Source organism: Carettochelys insculpta, chromosome 2 (genome assembly GCF_033958435.1).
Source record: "Carettochelys insculpta isolate YL-2023 chromosome 2, ASM3395843v1, whole genome shotgun sequence".
NCBI classification, from domain to species: Eukaryota; Metazoa; Chordata; order Testudines; family Carettochelyidae; genus Carettochelys; species Carettochelys insculpta.
The window spans coordinates 134,055,977-134,078,741 of record NC_134138.1 but is presented as its reverse complement, the minus strand read 5'-3'; the positions used below and the strand labels follow the sequence as shown (position 1 = coordinate 134,078,741).

The 22,765-nt window shown below is 41.8% G+C and overlaps 1 protein-coding gene across 1 annotated transcript in view; it reads left to right on the top strand.

Moving 5' to 3' along the window:
• Window positions 1–9,254, top strand: part of C2H5orf22 (chromosome 2 C5orf22 homolog) — a 32,714-nt gene extending 23,460 nt beyond the window's left edge. The window contains exons 7-9 of the mRNA XM_074987800.1: window positions 2,175–2,241; window positions 5,199–5,338; window positions 7,094–9,254. Coding sequence (XP_074843901.1) covers window positions 2,175–2,241; window positions 5,199–5,338; window positions 7,094–7,226 — 340 coding nt within the window. The 3' untranslated portion in view covers window positions 7,227–9,254. The remainder of the gene's footprint in view (window positions 1–2,174; window positions 2,242–5,198; window positions 5,339–7,093) is intronic.
• The last annotated feature ends 13,511 nt before the right edge of the window (window positions 9,255–22,765 follow it).

Sequence of the window (22,765 nt, the reverse complement as noted above, 5' to 3'; positions counted from 1 at the left end):
CCTTACTGTGGAAAGTACCCATAGTATAAAGTAATTTGATATACAGAGGTAGAGTTGAAAAGGCATTGTGGGGAACCAGATGCTCACAGAACTGAAAGGGGCTGTAGCCAGGGATGGTGCATATCCTTACTTAGCTCACAGTTTTCCTGAATCCCAAAGGTATGGAAAAGTTAGGAGAGGGGGTTAGTTGCACTCTACAAGATTTTTTCACCAACGGTGAAGGGGGAATCCACGTAAATCAAGGCCGAACTATTCAGCCTTAATGATTTCTGAGTCCACATCAGTGAATTCCACTTCTGAGATAGCAACGAAGGGTCCTGTGGAACCTTATAGACTAACAGAAAAGTTTTGAGCGTGAGCTTTTGTGAGCACAGACTCACTTCATCAGATGCTCACGTGAAGTGAGTCTGTGCTCACGAAAGCTCATGCTCAAAACTTTTCTGTTAGTCTATAAGGTGCCACAGGACCTTCGTTGCTGTTACAGATCTAGACTAACATGGCTACCTCCCCAATACTTCTGAGATAGTAGTCAATAAGAGAGCTTGGTGGCATCTCTGTACAGATGGCCCTTACCTCTATAATTTCTCCCAAGACTTCTAGCTGCTAAATCCTCTTTCCATTCCCTTGGCGTAGGATGAGGGGCAAATGCCACTATCAGCTGGAATGTCCATGAATCCGGCTTTGCTTTTTTCATTCAGAGGCGGCTTTCAGAACCCTGAAATTGTCCCTGAATTTGTAAGGAGAATTTTTAATTTATTAATGATATTGTAATAATAAAATATTTAAAATATTTCCTCATTAATTCCAAATTTCATCTGTGGAAAATGCTTTCTCCTGCATTGGTGCAGTTAATGACTAAGATTACTTTTGCCACTTCCAGCAGAATTTATTTAGACGGATAAAATTTGTGTTTGAACAATTTCGCTTAGCTCACTTGGCAGCCTGTGAATGAACGCTGAAAGCACTGAATACTAAGAATTCAAATGAGTGCAAAACAACAGACAGAATAGTTCCATGTTTATTTTTAAATATTAGTGATCTGCAACAGGAGTGGGTGTAATTATTTGATAGTTGATGTTATATATGCCACCAAACTATACTTATGAAATATTTGGTTGAAACTTCACGTTATTTGGAAAATCCTGAGGAAGGGTATAGAAGGGTGATAAATGCCAGAAGCTGGGCCTTGCAAAATTCCTTGCCTTCCGTCCACTGGAGGAGGGAGCTGGACTCACTGATGGACAGATCCAGTCCCTCAAACCTACACATCCCAGGGAAGTATGGAGAAGGTACCCCCTTCTACACAGCGTTGGGAATCAGCTTGCACAGGGGATCTTGTCTCAACATGCTGCTCCCTCCTCACCCCTTACAGAATGACTTCTAAAGGATCTGTGATGACTAGGGCTAGTCAAAAAGTCTTTGTGGATTTTTTTTTTTGTCAGAAATGCACATCGAATTTTTGTTTTCAATTTATTACTGCTGCCACAGTGTCTCCAGGGAGTTGTGGTTCGGGTGTCTCATGTCCCTGTTCTCTACAAACTGGGTTTCACAGCAAGACTCCCATCTCCCATGATGTGCTGTGGCAAGTTCAGCAAGAGGTGAGGCAGTGGTGCCTCATTGGAGATGGAAGCTACCCAATAAGCTTAATCCGTAGCATGAGATACTTGAGCTACAACTCCCATGAAGCACTGTCAGTTTTTCCTGCTCAAAATCTCTTAAACCAGTAGTTTTGGCAACAGCTGTACCTTTCCATGGGGAAGCTCCAAACCCCCCATATTCCCCTCACCTATAATGATGCAGTTAGCAAAATCTTCCTGTGGCTTCTGAGAAACAACTGTGGATGAGACTCAGATGGAGCTAATACAACCACAAAAAAGTAACTTCTTCCTTGTTTTCTAGAGGAGCGAACTGGCAGCAGTGCCAGAGAGAATTGCTTCCTCCCCCAGTCCCATGCAGCCTGGATGCAGGGGCAGGGTTAAGTGAGAAAAGAGCACTGGCCTGGAGGTAGCATTTTGTCCTCTTTCACAGAAGCAGGGGACGTCCCAGAGAGTTTATGCTTTGTTCCTGCAACATGGTGCCGGCTATGATAATATTCCCTTAGTGGTTTTGGCTGTGTTAAATACATGTGTGCTAGCTGTCAATATAAGTGCATGCATTTTCTTTGTACTCCTCAGAATGCAACCACTGGTTCAACTTGTGCATAGTTTGAAAAACCGATTGGAAGCCCCTGACTATGAAATGGTAAGTTGTTGGTCAGTGGAACTGGAAGCAAACAGCTTATAAAATCGTATACTCATGGAACCTCTCTAGTCCAGCTCCCTCTATGCCTGGCCAGTGCTGAACAAAAGAATTTGCTGAACTATGAGAGGTCAATAATGTATAGCACATTATCAACACTTCCACTGCTTCCTGGGTTCTTAGAAGACGTGTAGAGGTAAACTAGAGCTAATTAACAGCTGAGAACACTGCGAGCCAGCACTGTTGGCTGTAAACAAACTTTATGGGACCACGGAAAACTTAGCCACATCTATGGGAAGTGGACATCCAGCTTACTAAAATCAGGCTGGATCACGGATGTTGCTGGGCCAGAGAGTGCTGGCTAGAGAGGGTCAACCCTTATTGAAAAGGTCAGGAGAAGATTGGAATAATTTTTGGCTTTGTCTTTTGGAATCTTAAATGTTTGTGAGAAGGAAGGTTTAAAATCTTTGTACTTCAGTCACAAGTTTAAAAATTTGTTGTCTGAATTTAGGCCTGGACTTCTGTGTTAAGGACTCATAAAAGATGGCCTGATTATCAAGAGTGTAGAGCTGCTGCTGGTGCTGCTACAATCAGACCACTCATTTGGGTCTACAGATATGGACTTCAGAACCTAAATCAAAGCAGTCCCTCCCGCCCCAGATCTCCTTTTTAAGATATTTGCCTGCAGCCGCATATGCTTTCTGAATCCTCTGGTGGGAAGAGGGAAGTACGCTGCAACAAGCAATGAAACTAGTCAGCAACATGTCAAAGTGCAAACACAAATAATGCGTGTGCTTTTGAATACATTTCTGTACTTCCAATAAATAGTTACTTTAAATAAGTACAGTAGATACTAAACCCTGAGCTTGTGTCTACACTACGAGATAAATGCAAATTTATTAACATCGATGTTGTGACTCTGGAATTTATAAATTCGATTTTGATTATCCTCACCTCCCCATGTACTCACAAGGTCTACTTGTTTTTGCCACACTCAGTTGGCAAACATCGATTGTTGCAACAGTCACTGTGGGAACCTGTCCCACAGTTCCCTCATCCCCATAGCATTCTGGATATACTCGCTAGTCTTTGACATCATTTTCCCACATTGTATTTTCCTCATTCCCCTCCCTTGGTAAGCAGACATCCATTTTTCCTGTCAGAAGGAAGGAAAAGTAGGGCATCCACTGGGCTGGCAAAAAAGTTTACAGAAATCTCTTTCTTCTGTAGCTGAATTCTCAACTGGCCATCCACTGAGCGTCCCCACTTCCCATGATTGTATTCGATCCCTGAAAATAATACAGGAACCCTGAAAAAGCTTGAAGAAAGAGAAGATAGGAAAGTTTTTGAAAAAGAGAGTTGCTGAGGGGAGGGTCTTTGGCTTTCCAGTGCACTATAAGGCTTCTGTGTTCAGGCTGTGTTCTCAACTGGCGATCCACTAAGTGTCCTCCCTCCCATGATTGCATCCAGTCCCTGAAAATAACACCGAGACTCTGACAATTTTCTCAAAGTTAGACGAAAGAGAGGATAGAAAAGTCTAGGGAAAAAGATGTTCGACTTCCCTTTCCAATACACAGACATTGCCAACATGGGGGTTGGCAGTGAAATCTCATACACTCAATTTGTAAGGAAACAGGAATCTCAACTCGCCGTCCCCACTGTGATTTTTGTTGTGGGGGGTGCAGTCAGAGCATGAAGACAGATAGGAAATGTTAGGAAAAAGATTTTATAACAGAAATATCAAACCAGCAGGTGTCTGCAATGGACAGCAACTTCCTGAAAATATTTTTGGCGGGGGGTGGGGTGCTGTTGTGGTCTGCGACTGCAGAGCCAGTTGAAATGTTGAAGTACTTTCTTAGCCGCTGAGGGAGACTTCCCCTGGTGGCTGCAAGCCCCACTGGTCCCTTGCTAGGGATGTAGGGGAATCATTTGGGGGGCCAGTTGAATTAGTCCCACTGAATGTCTTAGCCACCAGGGGAGACTTCTCCCTGGTGGCAGCAAGCCTCCAAATATTGTAGTTGCTGAGGAAGACTTCTCCCTAGGCAGCTGCAAGCCCCTGAAATTCTTTCCCACCCTTGGACCCCTAAATGCGCACAAGCTAGGACATGCTGCTGCCTGGCAGTCTGGTGAGCATCGAATGACAAGCACATCCTTTTACTGGGTTGGGGGGCTACCCACGTGATGTGGCTGAGCACGGGAAAGGCCCTGACTGTGTGGTGCTTGTGGTGGAGGGAGGGGGGTTCATGCACAAATGTAAACTGCTGAGAAGAAGTTTTTTGGCCTCTTATGCAAGCACAACTCCCACAACAGCCTTGCTGCAATGTGGTGAGGTGGGGCAGTGGCTGGTGCCACGCAGAACAGAAAAAAACACGAAGGGTGAAGACAGAACCATGAGCTCCATGCTGGGGCTATTTGTAATGGGTAGATGCTCTCACGGTGCTAATAGCAAAGAAAGAAAGATGTTTCTCAGGCTCTCATACAAACATGATCCCACAGTCACAGGCTTCCTGGTCCCCCTTTGAAATTCATGGTCTTCCTGTTACCTAGTTCCGGCGCACCTGGAGAGCAGCGTCCAGAGCAGAGCACTGAGGAGCATTGAGGGTTACATATGGGACATCTCTGGAGGCTAATAAATTTGATTTTAAGATGTGGCGCTTCCACACTGGCCTTTAATTGAACTTTTGAATTCAAGCTTGACGCTATAGCTATCACATACCGACAATATTGTAATCTTGAGAGTAGTGCTCCCTAAATCAAACTAATGGTATTTACAGTGAAGACAGTCACGTTACTATCAAGCTAACTGCCCTAAATTCGAATTTATCTCGTGGTGTAGATGCCACCTGAGAGACAATTTAGTACTGTGCTATATAGGTCAGCTTTGTGAATACAATTAACAAGAAATATTACTGATCATTCACTTTGTATATAAGTGAAATCTTTGTCCAATTTATGTTTAGGTCCATCAGGCTGGTCTTACCTGTGATTATTCTGAACTTCCCCATCATATTAGCACTGAGCAGGAGATAGGAGGCCTCATACAATCAGTAAAGCAAGTGCTGAAAAAAATACCAAAGCCCACGCTTGTGACAATCGCTCGGTAAGGACATTTGTATTCATCCTAAGTCCAAAGATGAGTTTCAAACCTGTTTATTGCCATAAATGTGCTTTAACAAGCTTGACCTGTACTGCATTGCAGGATTTACACTGTACTGTGGAGTTTTCTACATGTAACAAGGTGGTGTGTCCCTTTTAAGGGCGTTAGTGCTGGGGCTCTCCCAGGCTATACTTGGGGTCTGTAAAGTTAAGTGTTCTTGGGGGAAGGATTGACGGATCTGAAGGGTGGTAGCTGATGGTAATGACCAGCAACTGAAGGACTGTGCCTGAGCTCAGGTGGGAGAGCCTAGAGGCTTAAAGGAGGGTTCCCTGAAACAGAACCCTAAGTTTTATGATGGTGAACCAGGAACCCAGAGGCTGTGTCTACACTTGCATGAGGTAAATCAAAAATTCAAATGAGGTGCAGATTTGCATACCTGGCACCTCATTTGTATATTCTTATTTTGAAAGAGCTTCTTTTGAAAGAAGAAAACCAGTGTAGACACTGCTCTTTTGAAAGTATACCCCATCTTGGAAAGAATCCTTCTTCCCATAAAAAAAGGGAAGGATTCTTTTGAAGATGGGGTATACTTTCGAAAGAGCAGTGTCAACGCTGGTTTTCTTCCTTTGAAAGAAGTTATTTTGAAATAACATGCAAATGAGGTGCCCGATATGCAAATCTGTATGTAATTTGCATTTTATTTACCTCATTTGCATGCCTCTTTCAAAAGAGGAATGCAAGTGTAGACAGCCACAGAACACTACAGCTGTGGAGCTCCTGAGTCAAGAGGAAGATATTCAGAAAATACTCTCCACTGAGGCCAAGGGACTGGAAAGAGACTGGGAGAACTGTTAGGGTATGTCTACACTTGCATTCCTCTTTCGAAAGATGCATGCAAATGAGGTAAACTGAAAATGCAAATGAGGTATACTTTGCATATTCTGCACCTCATTTGCATATTCTAAAGACGCCGCTCTTTTGAAAGTAAACCCATCTTCGAAAGAATCCGTCTTCCCTTTATTTAATGGGAAGAAAAATTCTTTCGAAGATGGGGCTTACTTTTGAAAGAGCAGCGTCTACACTGGCTTTCTTCTTTCAAAAGAAGCTCTTTTGAAATCAGAATATGCAAATGAGGTGCCGAATATGCAAATGTATGCCTCATTTGCCTGGTATTTACCTCATTTGCATGCGTATTTTCAAAGAGGAATGCAAGTGCAGACACACCACACGGGCACAAATCTTCGAAATGGCCCTGGTAATGACCATTTTGAAGATTACTAATGAGGCGCTGAATTGAATATTCAGCGCCTCATTAGCATTAGGATGCTTCCGGCCGCGGCACTTCGAAAGTGCGCAACTCGGTGCAGCTACATGGGTCCTTTTCGAAAGGACCTGCACCTTTTGAAATCCCCTTATCCCGATCACTGATTGGAATAAGGGGATTTCGAAAGGGGCGGGTCCTTTCAGAAAGGATCCCTGTGTAGCCACGCCGAGCCGCACACTTTCGAAAGCAGTGCTTTCGAAGCACCGTGGCCAGAAATGTCCTAATGCTTATGCAGTGCTGAATATTCAGTTCGGCGCCTCATTAGTAACCTTCAAAATATGGCTATTTCAAAGATTTGTGCCCATGTAGACACAGCCTCAGTGTTTTCAAGCACTTGGATATCCCTGGACATAAGGGGCTCTATAAATGCAAAACATTAGAAAAGTGTATTTTTCACTATGCGCAAATGATTTTTTTTTAAATCACTGTTGTAGATCAAGTTTGGATGACTACTGTCCTGCAGAGCAAGTAGACGTCATCCAGGAAAAGGTTCTGAATGTGTTACGCTCAGCGTTCGGCACTCTGGATGTTCATTTAGCGTACTCAGCAGATTCGTCTTCTGTGTGAACAAACTCCACCTGTTCTTTTACCTCAGGGGAATTATATAATTGATGTCAACCTCAAGAGAGTATTTAGAGTGGAAATATCTTGTGTGGACAGCAGTTTCCCATCGTCCTACGACCCCCTGCCCTTCTCACAAAGAACAGCTTCCATGTAAGCAGATTCACTATACCTGAGTTCATTATACAGGAAAGCAATGGAATTGCCTTCGATCACTTCTTAGTTTTTATCTGGGCTATGTAATTCACCAAAACCAATTTTTTAAAATTATTTCTCACTAGTTCAAATTAGGAAAAGTGTCAGGGGTGGGGAAGCTATTCTGTTTCAGCAGGTGGCACTAGAAACCAAGCTATTCAGTAATTTGAATGGAAGTACACTCTATCTTGCACTGGTTTCATAGCTGAAACATTATTTTAATTGTGGTCTTTGATCAGACTTGAATTGTTGGCTCCAGATTAAATATACCCTGTTTTACCTATACTCCTTTTAAAGGCTAGTACTGTGAAAAGAAACTATTTATACCATGAGACACTATGTGGTAGAATTAGAAAGACACTTAAAATATCTGGAAAACAAATCGAGGCTTTTGGAAACAGATTGATTTCTGGTATGTTACAGATCATTCAGGGTACCATTAATACTATGTTTTTAGTCAGTGACTTTTGGTCATTCCTAATAGTCCGGGTAGTACTAGAAATGAGCCCTCAGTCATCCCTCTCCATGTCCATTGATACAACGGATCTCTTGCTACTCGACCCATGAAGTGCAATTTAGATCCATACTATTTTACATTATTATAGTCCCTTTATGTTCACAATTCACACATACAACACCAGAGAAGTGCAGCTGTCTCTATGGAAAAGGATGGCAGCTCATCAGTACACTGTGGCGGATGGGAAAACTTTGACTAAAGAGGGGTCAACAATGCAACAAAATGTCCAAATCTTGCTGTGTCGACAAAAAGTTGGATTTTTTTTTAAAAGTTCTTGGATGAAAGGCACACAGATTGCATGACATGTAGTAGATGTACTTTGTCTTTCAAAGCATGTCCTCTTGGTACCTATTAAATTATTTCAGGATTTGAACAAGGGGTTTCAGAGCGTGGTCTTTTGCCCCTATAGAAGTCAATGGGAAAATTCATACTGACATCTATGAGGCCAAGATTTCATCCAGAGAATTGATATGTTCCAAGTCTTCATGCTTAGAACATAAAGATATCCTGTCTGGCCACATATGCACTCTCATCCCCTAGCCGGAAGAAGTGTTTTTGTGGACATTTAGAATTCAGGGGCTAGGAATTGAGAAAAAATGGTCATCTTCAGAATACACAGGAGGCCAGGCATCAATTGGGACTTATAAGGGAAAGGGGAAAGGTGCAGAAGATAGAGATATTTGACTCAGAGGGGAAAGTAATTCAATGACGCTACCGCAAGTGGCACAAAAGTTGCGGTCCCTGTGATTAAAGACTTGATTTTCTGCTGCATGACACTATACAGGTATAAGTGGCTGTATAATATGCACAGGAGTGGAGAATCTGTGTGTCTGCAAATTCACTGTGTCAGCTATTCACTGTACATGTTTATGTAAACCAGTAGTCAATGGTGAAGTTAGTGGAATGCCAATAAAAAATCAGTTCTGATACTGAGGCATTATTCAGAGTGGTAAGAGAAATGCCTATGCTTCAAACGGGGCAGTTTGCTGAGCATATCGTCCAGCAAGCTTTTTGATCCTGCATGTCTTTCAACAATTATTAGTATATTTTCTGTCTGAAATGACTGTGCTAGTTTCTATAGCCTGTGTTATGCAGGAGGTCAGAATAGACGGTCATAATAGACAGTCCATTCTGGCCTTAAAATCTAATATCAACAGTAATTTCTCTCTCAAATGCACATCACAACCTTACCTTTCTGCTTCTGGTACTGTCTCTCAATGGGATGGTGATAACTGAATGTCATCTAACAGAGTATTGATGTGGAACTGAGTTAAAAAGAAACAAACAAACAAAAAGCCCCTCAAATGATGCAGCTATTTTCAGCGAAATGGAAGGGCAGTGGATGGGTGGGGTAAAGTGGCATTGCTAACTAGAATAAGTTATTCCTTGCTGCGGAAATGTGGCTGGAATCTGTTCCCATTGATACAATTGTTTCCTAGCTCTCCTGCTTAGAAAGAAAAAACCGAAAGCCTAAACTGGATGTAATTGACACAATGGTGTCTGGTGACCACGTGAAAGAGTGTGAACATTCTCTCTCATATGAATGGATTAACTCCAAACCTGGGAGGAGACAGTCCGTAGCATGCTGAAGACAAACGGTCAGGCCAGCGTACTGTAAACTGAATTTCATCTGACTATGAACAGCGCACAGGATACGCATGATTGTGTTATTCTAATTTGCATGTAATGTAATAGAATCCTGAATGTTAAATTCAGCTGAGGCTGTTGGAGGATTCTCCCTAATGTGCCATCGAACTCCAGGCACTTTGTCCCAGAACTTAGGACTGGGTTGCTGTGGCGTGTAGTGTGTGTGGTGGGAGAGCCTCACTCTTGGCTGCCACCCCTAATAGGAAGAGGGAGACTGATCAGCACAGATCCATGCTCTGGACTGCCCGCCGCTGACAGGAGTGGACTGCTGTGCTGGTCAGTTTTCAGGCTCCCTAAATTATATGAAACTTGACTTAAGTGGAGGTTGCGTAAGAATGAAACCTCTGCGCAAGTTGGGGGTCTACTGTAGTCCTTCCTAAGTTAACCACGAGCAGCCCTGAAAAATGGTAATATTGTACGCAGTGTTGTTGTAGCTGTGTCAGTCTCAGGATAATAGACAATATTGGCAAGCTAATATTTTATTAACTTTTGCTAGAGAGACAGACAAGCTTCCCTCTCTTCAGAAGAGAAGCTGATCCAATGAAAGTCATTCCTTACCTGCTTTGTGTTTCAACAGCATTGTTTGCATTCTGAAAAGGTCAGCTCCACTCACATTAGTTCTTGATTTATTTTTTCCTGACTTTTCACTGAAAATGTGTATAGTAAGGTGAACATACAAAGCAGTCTCCCTGTTAAGCTTTCCAGAAGATGACAAATGTTTCTGCCCTCTGTATTTCTGAGACTGCTTGTCGGTATTTTCAGCCTCCTCCAGGGTATTAGCAAGTGAACAGAAGAAACCTTTAAGCACATGCTATGCTATTCATTTTTAAACTGGGCTATGCAGACTGCAAAAGCTAATAATGTGTTTGTCAGAATGACAGCTTTCACTTGTGTTTCTGTAGCTAGTACAGCATCCTTTATCATCCTCTAGCAAAACTAGTAGTATAACTTAAAAAGAACAACAACAAAAAGTCCCGAATGTCGTGCTGGTATATGCCCATTAGTCAGCTACTAACTTGTGATACCTTCCAGCATCATGTTTTCTAATTCATGCCTAATTTCTTTTCAATTCAGAGGGCTTTGGAGCACTAACAAACGGCAGCACTTAAAAATGCAAAATTAGCATTTCTAGTTATGCCTCCAGGGATGCTGCAATTAGTCCAATTACACTGAATGACAGTTCGCAAGTCTGAATGCTGACATATGTAGAAGCAAAGGAAATCTTTTTCAAACATTCTGAGCCCCCTTGAGTCAACCTGACACTTATCTGTGACCAACATGCCACAGTTTATTCCCTGCCCCACCCACTCAGTTAGCCTTTGCATATGTAGCTGATCTTCCTCAAGGCATGGTTGTCTTTTCTTCTTCCAAAGTTTGCTGTGGTTTCTTCCCCACCACCCTCCTTGTAGTGTCATGAATGGAACTAACAGAAGCAAAGACTACCCTCATGAAACCTCATTGGCTTAAATAAAATCTGCTGTAAATAAAATCAATATTTCATTTTTCTTGGTGGTGAAATATTTGATTTGTTTTCAAATGTTCGAGGGAACTCAAAGACAGGGAATGTCAGTCACACTTGACCCTCTTTAACTGGGCATCCGCAGTTCTCAGGGTATGCCATATTAAGGAAAATGGCTGGTCCAGGGAGAGTGCTGCAAAGCCTGGGCATGAGGGGATATGGGGGTGGAACACTTACCTAGTGCCTGGATCACAGGCACATATGTGGCTCCATGTTCCCCAACCAAAAGCCTCAGAGGAAGTGACTCTGCCTGCTGCCATTGCCCCTGTCAGTGCTGGGGGAGGGGAGGAGGAAGAGAGCAGCAGCCCCGAGAACCAATTCCTTCTCCACCTGCCAGGGTCTATACTTCAGGTGTTCCCAGATTAAGGATACACAGAGTACAGCAGCTCAAGTGTACTTGTTTATGCTGCAGTTGCACTAAAGATCTATGACACATCCCAAGATCCAGGCTTGGATTGTTGAACTGCTGTGCCCCCTTAATTCTCCAGTACAGAATGTCTTTTACCATGCTGCGCAGACCTCTCGAGGCTGTTCGCTCACAGCCACCAGCATTCAAAATCACACTCAGCTAAGTTACACTAACACACTCCCAGCCACTTATGAACCATACCCAGAGCAATACCTGTTAATTCTCCAGCCCCAGCCCTGCACCCCAGAAACTACTGAACCATACTACCTCACTAATTTGTTCCTCATTTCATCAAAGGGAAATGAGTAGGAGCCAGTCCCATCTGGTGTGAAATTTCCCAAATGCTTTAATCAAATGTACTGATTTAGCTGAAATAGCAAAACAAGCTCAATAGCTAGAGGGATACTCTTAAGTGGTGAAGACATGAAAATCGGAACAGATTTAAAACAAAATACAAGACACACATGCAAGCTCTTTCTTAAATTAAACAGGCTAAATAGGACTGGAAGGCGAAAATGTGTCTGCCCCAAAAGCTTTCAGCAATTGCAACTCACTGGACAGCACCCAAGCAAGGACCACACCTGCCAGTCTAATGCTGCTTCTGTTATCCTTTCAAGCAATCTTGCTGTTATGGGGTAGTGAGGAGGTAGAGTGAGAGATGTGATCCCCATCTATATTTTGTATTCTAACCCAGGGTCAGCAACCTTTCCGAAGTGGAGTGCCAAAATTAGACCTTTTGAGCTCTATGTACAGTGTGAGTGCTAATGATTCTTTTTAAAGTCTCTAACAGTCCTATTTACAATTGGCAGAGTAGCCATCTTGTGATCCCAGCACGTTTTATCAGGGATTAATTTAAGAGTATAAAGGACCATTTCTTCCTGGCATCTGAAATGTTTTTTTCCACACAAAGTGTTGACTGGGGTGGGATGCTCCGCGTTCCAGCCCCCATGCTCCTGCGGGGAGGGCCTGGCTCTGCAATTTGAGAAGGGCTCTATGCTCTGGGCCTATGCTCCAGCCGATAAGACAAATGACACATGTAGAGCATTAATATGTATAAAGTACACATGCACATGCACAATATTTTCCTGGGAATATCTGTTAAAATTAAATCTCCAATTGTGTTGTACTAACTATTTCAATTTTTAAATTTTTTCCCTTTTTATTGAAATAAATACAGGTTTACAATGAACATTTTAGTTTACATGTCAGCATATTGGACTTGTGGAGTGTCTCGAATCAGAAAACATAAATATACAGTAAACTCTTTCATACGCAGTAGCCCTGGGACCAGGACCCTAAGAAAAAAACAAAAATGCATGCCGAGTACTTTATTTACCAACAACAGTAGTATTGTACACTATAAACTTATACTGTATTTGCTTTCACTATGCTGTACTTACAGAGAACATAGTTAATTTACTTAAGGTTAAAATGTCAGTTATTTGAGAGTTCCAGATCACAGAATCCCAGATATGAAAGAGTTTACTGTATAAAGGCAATAAAAGCACTTTAGAAAAAAAATTACATTAATTAGGAGAAAAGCCATCTTCGTATGATTTGTATCTGGATGTTTTTACATGAAAGAATAATGTCTCTATATATTGCACCTTCTGCGACACAAGTATGCTTTTTCTCCATAAATAACTTATTCCCTGATTTAACAAGTTAATTATTAATAATAATACTAGTGCTATTGTGTTTGGAACAGAAACTGTGCTCGTACAGAACAGGATGAGAAGAACTAGCACTGACTTTACCACCTGGGCCGTGTCTACACTTGGCCAGAATTTCAAAAGGACCATGCTAATGGCCAAATCAGCTCGTCTGCATGGAGTCCCTTTTGAAAGAACCCCGCAGACGTCAAAATCCCCTTATTCCTATCAGCAAAGTCTGATAGAAATAAGGGGATTTCGAAGTTTGCGGGGGTTTTTCGAAAAGGGCCCCGTGTAGTCGAGCCGCGAGTATGAGTTTGGAAATGAACATAGATGTTTAATTGAAGATGGGTTAAGCTCTGATATCACTTACATCAGTGTAAAACTGCATGAAAGAATAAATCTAAATTTACATTGGCCTAGCTGAAGTTTGGATAGTACTCAGAGTTCTTTAGATCTCATTGTTTTTCAGTTCCATTTCTTCAATAAATTAACTCATTTATATATTGAAATAAGAGTAAAGGATGCAATGGATTTTTCTTGGAAAAACTGGATTTTCATGCATAACCTTTGCAACCGAAGACAATGTACTATTGTTTACGCACTTGAATGTTCTGTTTTATTTTTAGCAGAGACAAAAGATACCACCCACCCCTTTGTTTTCTGAAGGCAACAAAACCTATAGGAATACAGCAGTTTTTCAAAAAAGGAAATTTTTTTTAGTTCAAAGTACCCAGCCTTTATTTACATACACCCCCCTTTTGAAAGATTATTTTATGTAGGTTTAGATGGGGTATGATGCCATAAGCCCATAGGTAAGGTAAAACAAAGTACCCATCGTGAAGCACGTGGGTGGTGTGTTTGGCTTTTTTGTTGTTTTTGTTGTTTTGTTTTTTGTTTTCTTTTGCAGAGTTCCAGAAGTGCTGCAACATCACTGACTACAGGTTTCTACTGTTTAATTTCAACATGTTAATGTGTATGGGAATTCCTAAGGTATTGCATCTCCATTTGTAAGCTTTTGTACATGCAATCCAGTCTGTCTGGTAGAAGGTTTTAATGTCTATGAATGCTATACTAACCTTTGAAATATTACAGAAGCTAGGTTTTTTTAAAATTCTGTGACACTTATGCATAGGTCAATATTAGTTTTTGTGATAATACTGTACATAGTTTCATATTATGAATATGCAAAAGCGGTGAGGGAACAAACTGGCCTAGCAAGCAGTAACGGAGACTTGCCTCAAACAAGTCCACTGCTTCTCCAGAGAGATGAAAAGCATGGCTCTTGCCAATTAGATCATTAACTATACAATAAAGCCATTTGATCCTGAGTCGCATCCAGAAATGGATACTAACATATCTAGAGAACTACATGTCATATCACATGATCATGAGTATCTACTGAAAATAGCAAATGTTGGTGAAGAACAAATAGGGAGATATGAGAGGTGTACTTCTGATGAGACAAGTAGTTTCTTAAGCTCAGTTAAGAGATACTGTATGTCATCAAAACATCTGTTGGCGTGGCCAAGAAGATCACACTTAAGCCTAGTCAGGGAGGAATAATCACTACTATCATGCCAGAAACTTAGCTATGTAGAGATGTTTTAATGGCAATTGTTCTGAGCTGCCCAGCAGGCACAGGTCCTATGTCCCTCTCCATTCTAATGCAACAATGAGAAGAACAAAGAAAGCCAACTTGCTAGGACAATATCTGGGATATCAAGCTGAAGGAATACATGAGCTAAGATCATGCAACTAACTAAAATGGATCAGAGATGTCATGGCTGGTGTGCAAATGATGGCAGAAGACAAATTCGACCCATTTGATTAATTGACGAGTGAACTGGCTGCAGAAAGACAGAACTGTATAGAGTCTAAGGTTAGAATCACAAAACACCAGATGCCCTGTGCATCCACAGAAAAAGCTTCTAAATTTGGCATCCAAAACACAGAAACTTGTAAAATTGTCCTGTGAATATATGACTCCCACAAAATGTAGGATTTCACTGCCCAAACAGGCTTTTGCAGCTGTGGACCAGCAAGATCTATCACCAATAGAAGCAAAGCCCAAAATGTGTACAGTACTCTAGGGAAAGCAGACACAAGGATGCTTCTGAGTGCTGTCTATGCCAATGTGGTTTTTGGGTCTTTTAACAGAGGTGTGTTTGCGTTGTTCATTACTTTCCAAAAATAGAACACACAGGTAATGTGGATTTCAATGGGCTGCATTACCAACACAACCTCACAGCTGGCTGTGCAAGTTGTGATGTGGTCCCTCCTAATTTCTGTACTCTGCTGCCTGATGTACACCCATTTTCAGGATAGATTGGGCATGGGAAAGGAAGTCCATAATTATTAATATAAAAAAAAAAAAACTTGCTGCTTCAGAGATCTTCCTAAAGTAGGAGAGAGTGACAGTGAAGCTACAATTTCTGTAGCAAGGAAGTTGGTACTGGTCCTGTATGGTCAGAGTGAGAAAGGAAAAAACGAACATCACAGCAGTTGTCTTCAGATACAGGTAGACCAAATAGGGATCACTATTACAAAATGCGTGGAAAATGTGTATAAGAAATTGCTTCTTGTTTGTTTTGAAGGTCCACTGGCATGGGTTTCTACAAACTTCATTGTTCCTATACCCTGTGTAGAACTGGGTGTCTCATGAGACTGAAACCTGTGGTAAGCCACGCGCGCTCAACAGCAATCATGATGAACAAGATGGTGTTGACTCGAAATTATTACATACAGAAAGGTGTTGTTACATTTTGCTTTCCTCCTTAACTTGATTTGCTGTGATGCTTTGAAGTCACAGAAAAATCAAATTTCATATCTTAGTTTAATTACTGTTATTTCAACATCTACACGTAAACATTTCAGGGTGGTTATTTAATGTGCTGGTGGAGTCATTATTTATGCCTGTTCCTATGGTAATGTCAGCACTTGATTTTAAAGTATATATAATAAGCTTTCAGCTGAGTTGTGTGTGCGGAGGGTATAGTTAGTAACGAAATTGGTGGTGTTTTGCCATTTGCCGCTTATTAGCTGTGTCTACACGTGCACGCTACTTCGAAGTAGCGGCACTAACTTCGAAATAGCGCCCGTCGCAGCTACACGCGTCAGGCGCTATTTCGAAGTTAACTTCAACGTTAGGCGGCAAGACGTCGAAGTCGCTAACCTCATGAGGGGATCGGAATAGCGCCCTACTTCGACGTTCAACGTCGAAGTAGGGACCGTGTAGACGATCCGCGTCCCGCAACGTCGAAATTGTGGGGTCCTCCAGGGCAGCCATCAGCTGTGGGGTTGAGAGACGCTGTCTCTCCAGCCCGTGTGGGGCTCTATGGTCACCGTGTGCAGCAGCCCTTAGCCCAGGGCTTCTGGCTGCTGCTGCTGCAGCGGGGGATTCACGCTGCATGCACAGGGTCTGCAACTCGTTGTCGGCTCTGTGTATCTTGTGCTGTTTAGTGCAAGTGTGTCTGGGAGGGGCCCTTTAAGGGAGCAGCTGGCTGTTGAGTCCGCCCTGTGACCCTGTCTGCAGCTGTGCCTGGCACCCTTATTTCGATGTGTGCTACTGTGGCGTGTAGACGTTCCCTCGCTGCGCCTATTTCGATGTGGTGCTGCGCAACGTCGATGTTGAACATCGACGTTGGCGGCCCTGGAGGACGTGTAGACATTACTCATCGAAATAGCCTATTTCGATGTCGCCACATCAAAATAGGCTACTTCGATGTAGGCTTCACATGTAGACGTAGCCATTAAGAACTGCAAGTAAAAGCAATAAGATGGGTTAAAAAAATGTGATTAGAGAGCTCAGAGTGCCCATTCTCTAGTTAATACCGAAGTTTTACATGCAGGCTATATGTGAACAGAAGTCACTGTTGGAAAAGATTCTCCAAAAAAACTTCTGTCAACAGAGTGCAGCCACACACAAAAGCCAATTGGAAAAGTGCTCAGCTCTGTTGAGAGAGTGGTCGGACTGCCCGGCTACTACCTCGCCAAAGCAGGCACCCAGAATCACAGCAAACAGGGCTGCCCATTATTCTGGATGCCCTGTCTGTTGAGAGAAAGCCCACCCCCACAGCATTTTTGTTGACAGAATCTGTTGACAGCAGCCTTATGCCTCATGGCTGAGAGGTAGAACGCTGCCAGTGAAACTGCTGAGTTTTGAAAACAAACTATTGACAAAACACATCGTGTGTGGATGTTCTGCCAGTTTTGTTAGTAAAACTGGGGTTTTGTCAGGAAACTTCACTAGTGTAATTGTAGCCTCAGGCCCAACATTTTTAAACTAGGTATAATTGACTTCTGTCTGTGCTTTTCCTCCTCTATTATAAAATGGAAGGAAGAATTTTTTTTTTTTCATTCTTGACCTGATATATTGCATCTCGGTAGCTTTATTTTCTCTCACGTCTGAAGAGAACACTAGTGCAAAGAAAGGGTTTAATAGGTTTTCCAGTCCCTACGCAAATACTATTTTATTGGGAGTTTTGTATGAGTAACAGCTTCATGAGCCAAGTATCAGAGGGGTCGCCGTGTTAGTCTGGATCTGTAACAGCAACGAAGGGTCCTGTAGCACCTTATAGACTAACAGAAAAGTTTTGAGCATGAGCTTTCGTGAGCACAGACTCACTTCATCAGATGCTTCATGAGCAAGACCCACAACATACACTTAATTTGATTGGAGGGTAGGGGAATAACTTAGATTCTCCATCATGGTACATTGCGTGTCCCTAGAATAGAGTAAGTATAGCTAGTTCTTTCAAGTATTACTGTGACAACAACTCAGTCTTTCAACTGCTTTTCTCATATTCCGTTTCCCTTGTTCTGGGTTCTTCCCCCATCCCTTCAACTTTTTCAGATGTGAGGTATGATTTTTAAAATGCCCTTGTTAGGACATTATTCTAATGTTCCATTTTCATTTGAATGAATTGGCTACACAGCACAGTGAAATCACAAAATGTTACTTAATGAAGTTTAGGTTAGAGGAGGAGGTACAGCCGAAATCTATCTTAATACTGCTTCTTGAATTAACATTGTTCCTTTCTATTATGGCGGCTGAAGGGGATATTACATTTCTCAGCTGGTGCTATGGAAAATTATATGGTAATGCATATGTTGAGGTGGTCGCAACAGTTGAATTTAATATAATGCTAAATCAAATATGAATGCATAGATGTGTAGTACATAACTGAAAACACTAGAGAACAAGTTGCAAAGAGAACTGAGGAGAAGGACAAAGAGATGAAGCTCACTGGTTTGAGCATTGGCCTGCTAAACCCAGACTTGTGAGCTCAGTCCTTGAGGGGGCCATTTAGGGATCTGGGGCAAATAGGTTTAAAAAAAAAACTGTCAGGGATGGTGATTGGTCTTGCTGTGAGGGCAGGGGACTGCACTCAATGACCTCTGAAGGCCCCTTCCAGCTCTGTGATACAGGTATAACAATGCAGTTCTAGGGCACAACACTTAGGAAACTAACCCCCAAAAGGGACCAAAACCCCAAATAAATCCATCTTTTTCTGTGCAAAATTTTTACTCAGAGAGAGCTCATCAGGCAAGCTTCCTTTGTTAACGAAAGAGAGATATGCCCAGTGGTGGCCCGCAAACTATTATTTACACTGGGCTTGATCATGACCCCAAGTTTTTATTGAGCATAAAAAGTAGTATTTAAGTAATTATAAGTGAAAACGGATCAAAGTATGTTAAAATGAAAAGAAAATGCATAGGTAGTTCCAACTTCATTCAGAAACTTATCACACGTAGGCTATGTCTACACTAGAGGATTTTGCTGACATAACTGGTATTTTGTCTACCAAATCCGTTGCTCATCCGCACCAAAAATGTCCTCTGTCAACATACTGTTTATAGAATTCAGCACTTTTCTTGACAGCCTTCTGCTTCTTCCATATGAAGCAGAATGCCTTTCTCGACAAAATCTGTTGAAAAAAGTCATGTGGACACTCAGGGTCAGAAGGCAGCCCTGTCTGCTGTGCTGCCAGTTGGCCATTCTGTCAAGAGAGTGGCTGGGCAGTCCAACCACACTCTGGCGACAGAGCAGATCAGCAGAGTGATCGGCTTTTGTATGCGGCTACAATCCGTCCACAAAAATTTTGTCAGAAGATATATTCTGACAGTATCTTCTGTCAACAAATCGCTGTAGTGTAGACATAGCCGTAGAGTATTACCTTAAATGGCTTTTCTTGTGTCAGGTAAAATCTTCAAGCCAGAGCTGTTCTTTTACTCTGATTTGGGTCAACAGCCTTTCACAGGCCTTCCTTTTCTCTTAGGGCATGTCATGCACTTTCCAAGGCAGGCTGAAAACAAAAACAAAAAAACCCAATAGTTTCCAATTACTTAGTCTGTTTCCCAGGGTGGGAAACCTTTGTTTCACAACCCTCCTTCCCTCCCCTCCCCCCACTTCCCATGGAAAAACTCTGGATCAAAATGGCTTTCAGAACCAAGTGGTATGGTCCCATGTCTTCCTAGAATCAACCACCTTCTAGATCTACAGGATGAACGAGGATGTTTACAATCATTAACTTGGTCACCCAGTCATTAAGGTTCCAGGGCATGAATACTGGCTGTCATTTGCACATTTAAAATTGTAAAACAGACTTACACTTCACATTTCTAACTTCACAAAGGGGGAGAATACAGGGTCCAAAATGGAATACACAGATCCAGCAGTCTGTAACATTAAGATTGTTTGGACAAAATATATCATGCAACCTAAGCATCTCAGAGTTATGCATATTTATGGTCATAAACCAATTTTCATAAATCATGGGGCCATCACTCTTTGCAAGTGGGGTTTCAAACTTATAGATCTCAAACATGTCTTTTTACAAAATACCAAGAAGCCCAAGTTGCCTTTGAGTGCCCGTGTCTCTTCAGAAAAGACAGCTTATTTACACTTACTTCACAAATGAGTCATCACCAATATTGAATGCTATATTCCAATCTGAAATTCTTTTCAGTTCTTATGTTTGGGTTATGAGGTAAGAGATATAAAGGACAGGGTGCAGAGAGATTTTTGTTGCTGGCTGTAGAGAAGGCAATTTCAAGAGCTGGGTATGGTGGCCTATAATGTTGTATAACAAACTGTTGAAAGATGTAAGAGGGCAAATATATAGTTCTATTTTCTGTGCCAGTACTGAGCACTGGCACCTTGGCAGCCCCAGCTTTTGGATTGGCTGTGGGGTGGAGGTGGGGAGCTGGCTGAGTACCAGCTCCTCTTTTTTCTTCCTTTTTCCCTCCAAAAAACACTGAATATGTATAACTGGGAGTGGAAAAAGAGGATACATACATGGACATGGCCGCTTAGAGATTACCATGTGGTAGTAAAGCTGGGAGCCAGGTAATAACTAATGATTAATGGGCACATGGCAACATTTTTTTATGGTGCAAGCAGCTGAACACTTTCACAAGCATGGGACAAACTATTATAAATGAGAACTTAAAATTGGAGGGGGCAGGACGGGTGGTTGGAGGTGGGCTGTCTGATAACTAAGCCAGGACCATACAGGATCACCGTCTGGCTGTCCAGTCAGTGACTGTCTGATGCAAAGCAATCAGAGCCAGAAGCACATGACAGAGTAAAATAGCTTAGAACATTCTGAAATGAAAAGTGCTATAAAATTATCAGGGGTTAAATGTATCTGTTTGTTAATAATGCAGAGTACAGACAGCTGATATGGAGACAGTTGCTGCTTATAGGGAAGGGGAGGTGGGGGTGGTAGTGATGATTCAGAATGAGACAAGAGGACAACTGAGGTAGCAAGAATGAATGTCTGCACTTTTATTTTTTAAATTACTTCAAAAAAATTTAAAATTTGCCTTTTTTCTTCATTTTTGACACACAGCTTCAGAAGGAAAGAAAAGAATAAAGAGAACTGGCTTTTGGACAGGATAAACGGGATAGGCACATGCTGTTTCACAAGAAACAAACTCTTTGAAACAAGATTTTAAAAAGTAGGGAGGTTGACCAGCAGACCTGTAAAGGCGATGCTTTGACAACTGTGATTAGGGATGTTCTCATAAAAACAGTTTGCCATTGTTTGAAAGGGCAGCTTTTGATACTGTGAAGCCTGTATGATAGATGCATCCAGACACCACCGTCACAATTATATGTTTTAGGGACAGGCAGAAATAGTTCACCAGAGCTGATGTACTTCTTTTAAACTGATTGTGGCATACACACAATGTGTCGCAGATCCCCTTGAGACTCTCACTTGATGTGCTGAAATACCCCTGAGACTAACTTCATAGCTGTCCCTTTTACTTTGTTGTGGTGAGCCATATCCTCTGGTCTCATCTAGCACTGACAGTGATGGGGTCATAGCCCTATGCAGAATAATACAGATGCTGATCAGCTCAGCTCACGGAAGACTCATTCAAAGGGTCTTGTCACACCATGCAGCCTCACAGCCTCAGCTGGACCAGAACCTCAGATATATCCCTCTTACTCTGCATAAAGTTTCATATAGTGCAAGCTCATTTTGTCTGTCCTCCTTCTCATTTAGAGCGAGTGAGCGAGATTCCCAGCAGGTTGTCCCTTCTCAAGTAACAATTAATTACACTGAGTTTATTAATAAACTAAGAGAATTCTATTAAGTATAAAAAGTAGGACTTAAGACTCTTCACACAGAGCAAAGTAAGTTATTAAACAAAGTAAAACAAAACCTGCCAGCTAAGCCTAACAGAAAGAAACTTGTTACATGCAGTACCCTACTCCAGCAGTTGTAAGTTTGTTTTCCTGCACCTTGGAAAGCTTCTATTCTGGGTTTGATCTTTCCCCCTGTTCAAGAAGTTTCCAGAAGTCATCTTGGGTGGTAGGCAGGAGTGTCCTGATGTCCGACAAAGGGCTTATTTTTTGGTTTCCTGCCTTTATATAGTTTTTGCCCAAGGTGGAAATCCTTGGTGTTCACTTCAAACTTAACTTACTTTCAGTGGAAAAGTTCAAGCACCAAGATGGGTCCCAACATTAGGTAACCTAAATACATGTCCTTATGGGGACACTCGGCCCCTCCTATGGGCTGGTCTATTGGAAAAATAAACCCATTTACAGATCATTGACTTTCTCATTGAGCCATCAAGTTTTGAAGTACCCTTCATATAGCATAAATTAATACTCCAATTTCTAGCTACAAACTCAGGAATAATACATGCATACATACATTTTTACACACACACACACACACACACACACACACACACACACACACAGAGCAAATTACTTCTTTTCAAATGATAACATACAAGAAATATTTTGCATAGAACATTTTCCACTTATTCTTATTTTCATAAAGCATAGTCCTATGACAGCATGGATCCAAAATGTCTAAAGGCTACACACTGAAAGGGATTATCTTGATCAGTGAAATTGTAACAAACAAACAATCTCAGAGTAATAAAGGAGGTAGAAGAGTCAAGCTGCAATGTGGCTGATGACAGGTATTGGAAACAACATGGCTGCAATTGCCCAGCAGGCATTTAGAAGGGTTTGCAAAATAGATTAAAAAGGAGTTATGTAAAATGTTTTATAAAAGGTGTATATATATCAGTAATATTGATTGGTCCATAGTCAGAGATAAGTGTAAAATACAAAGATAC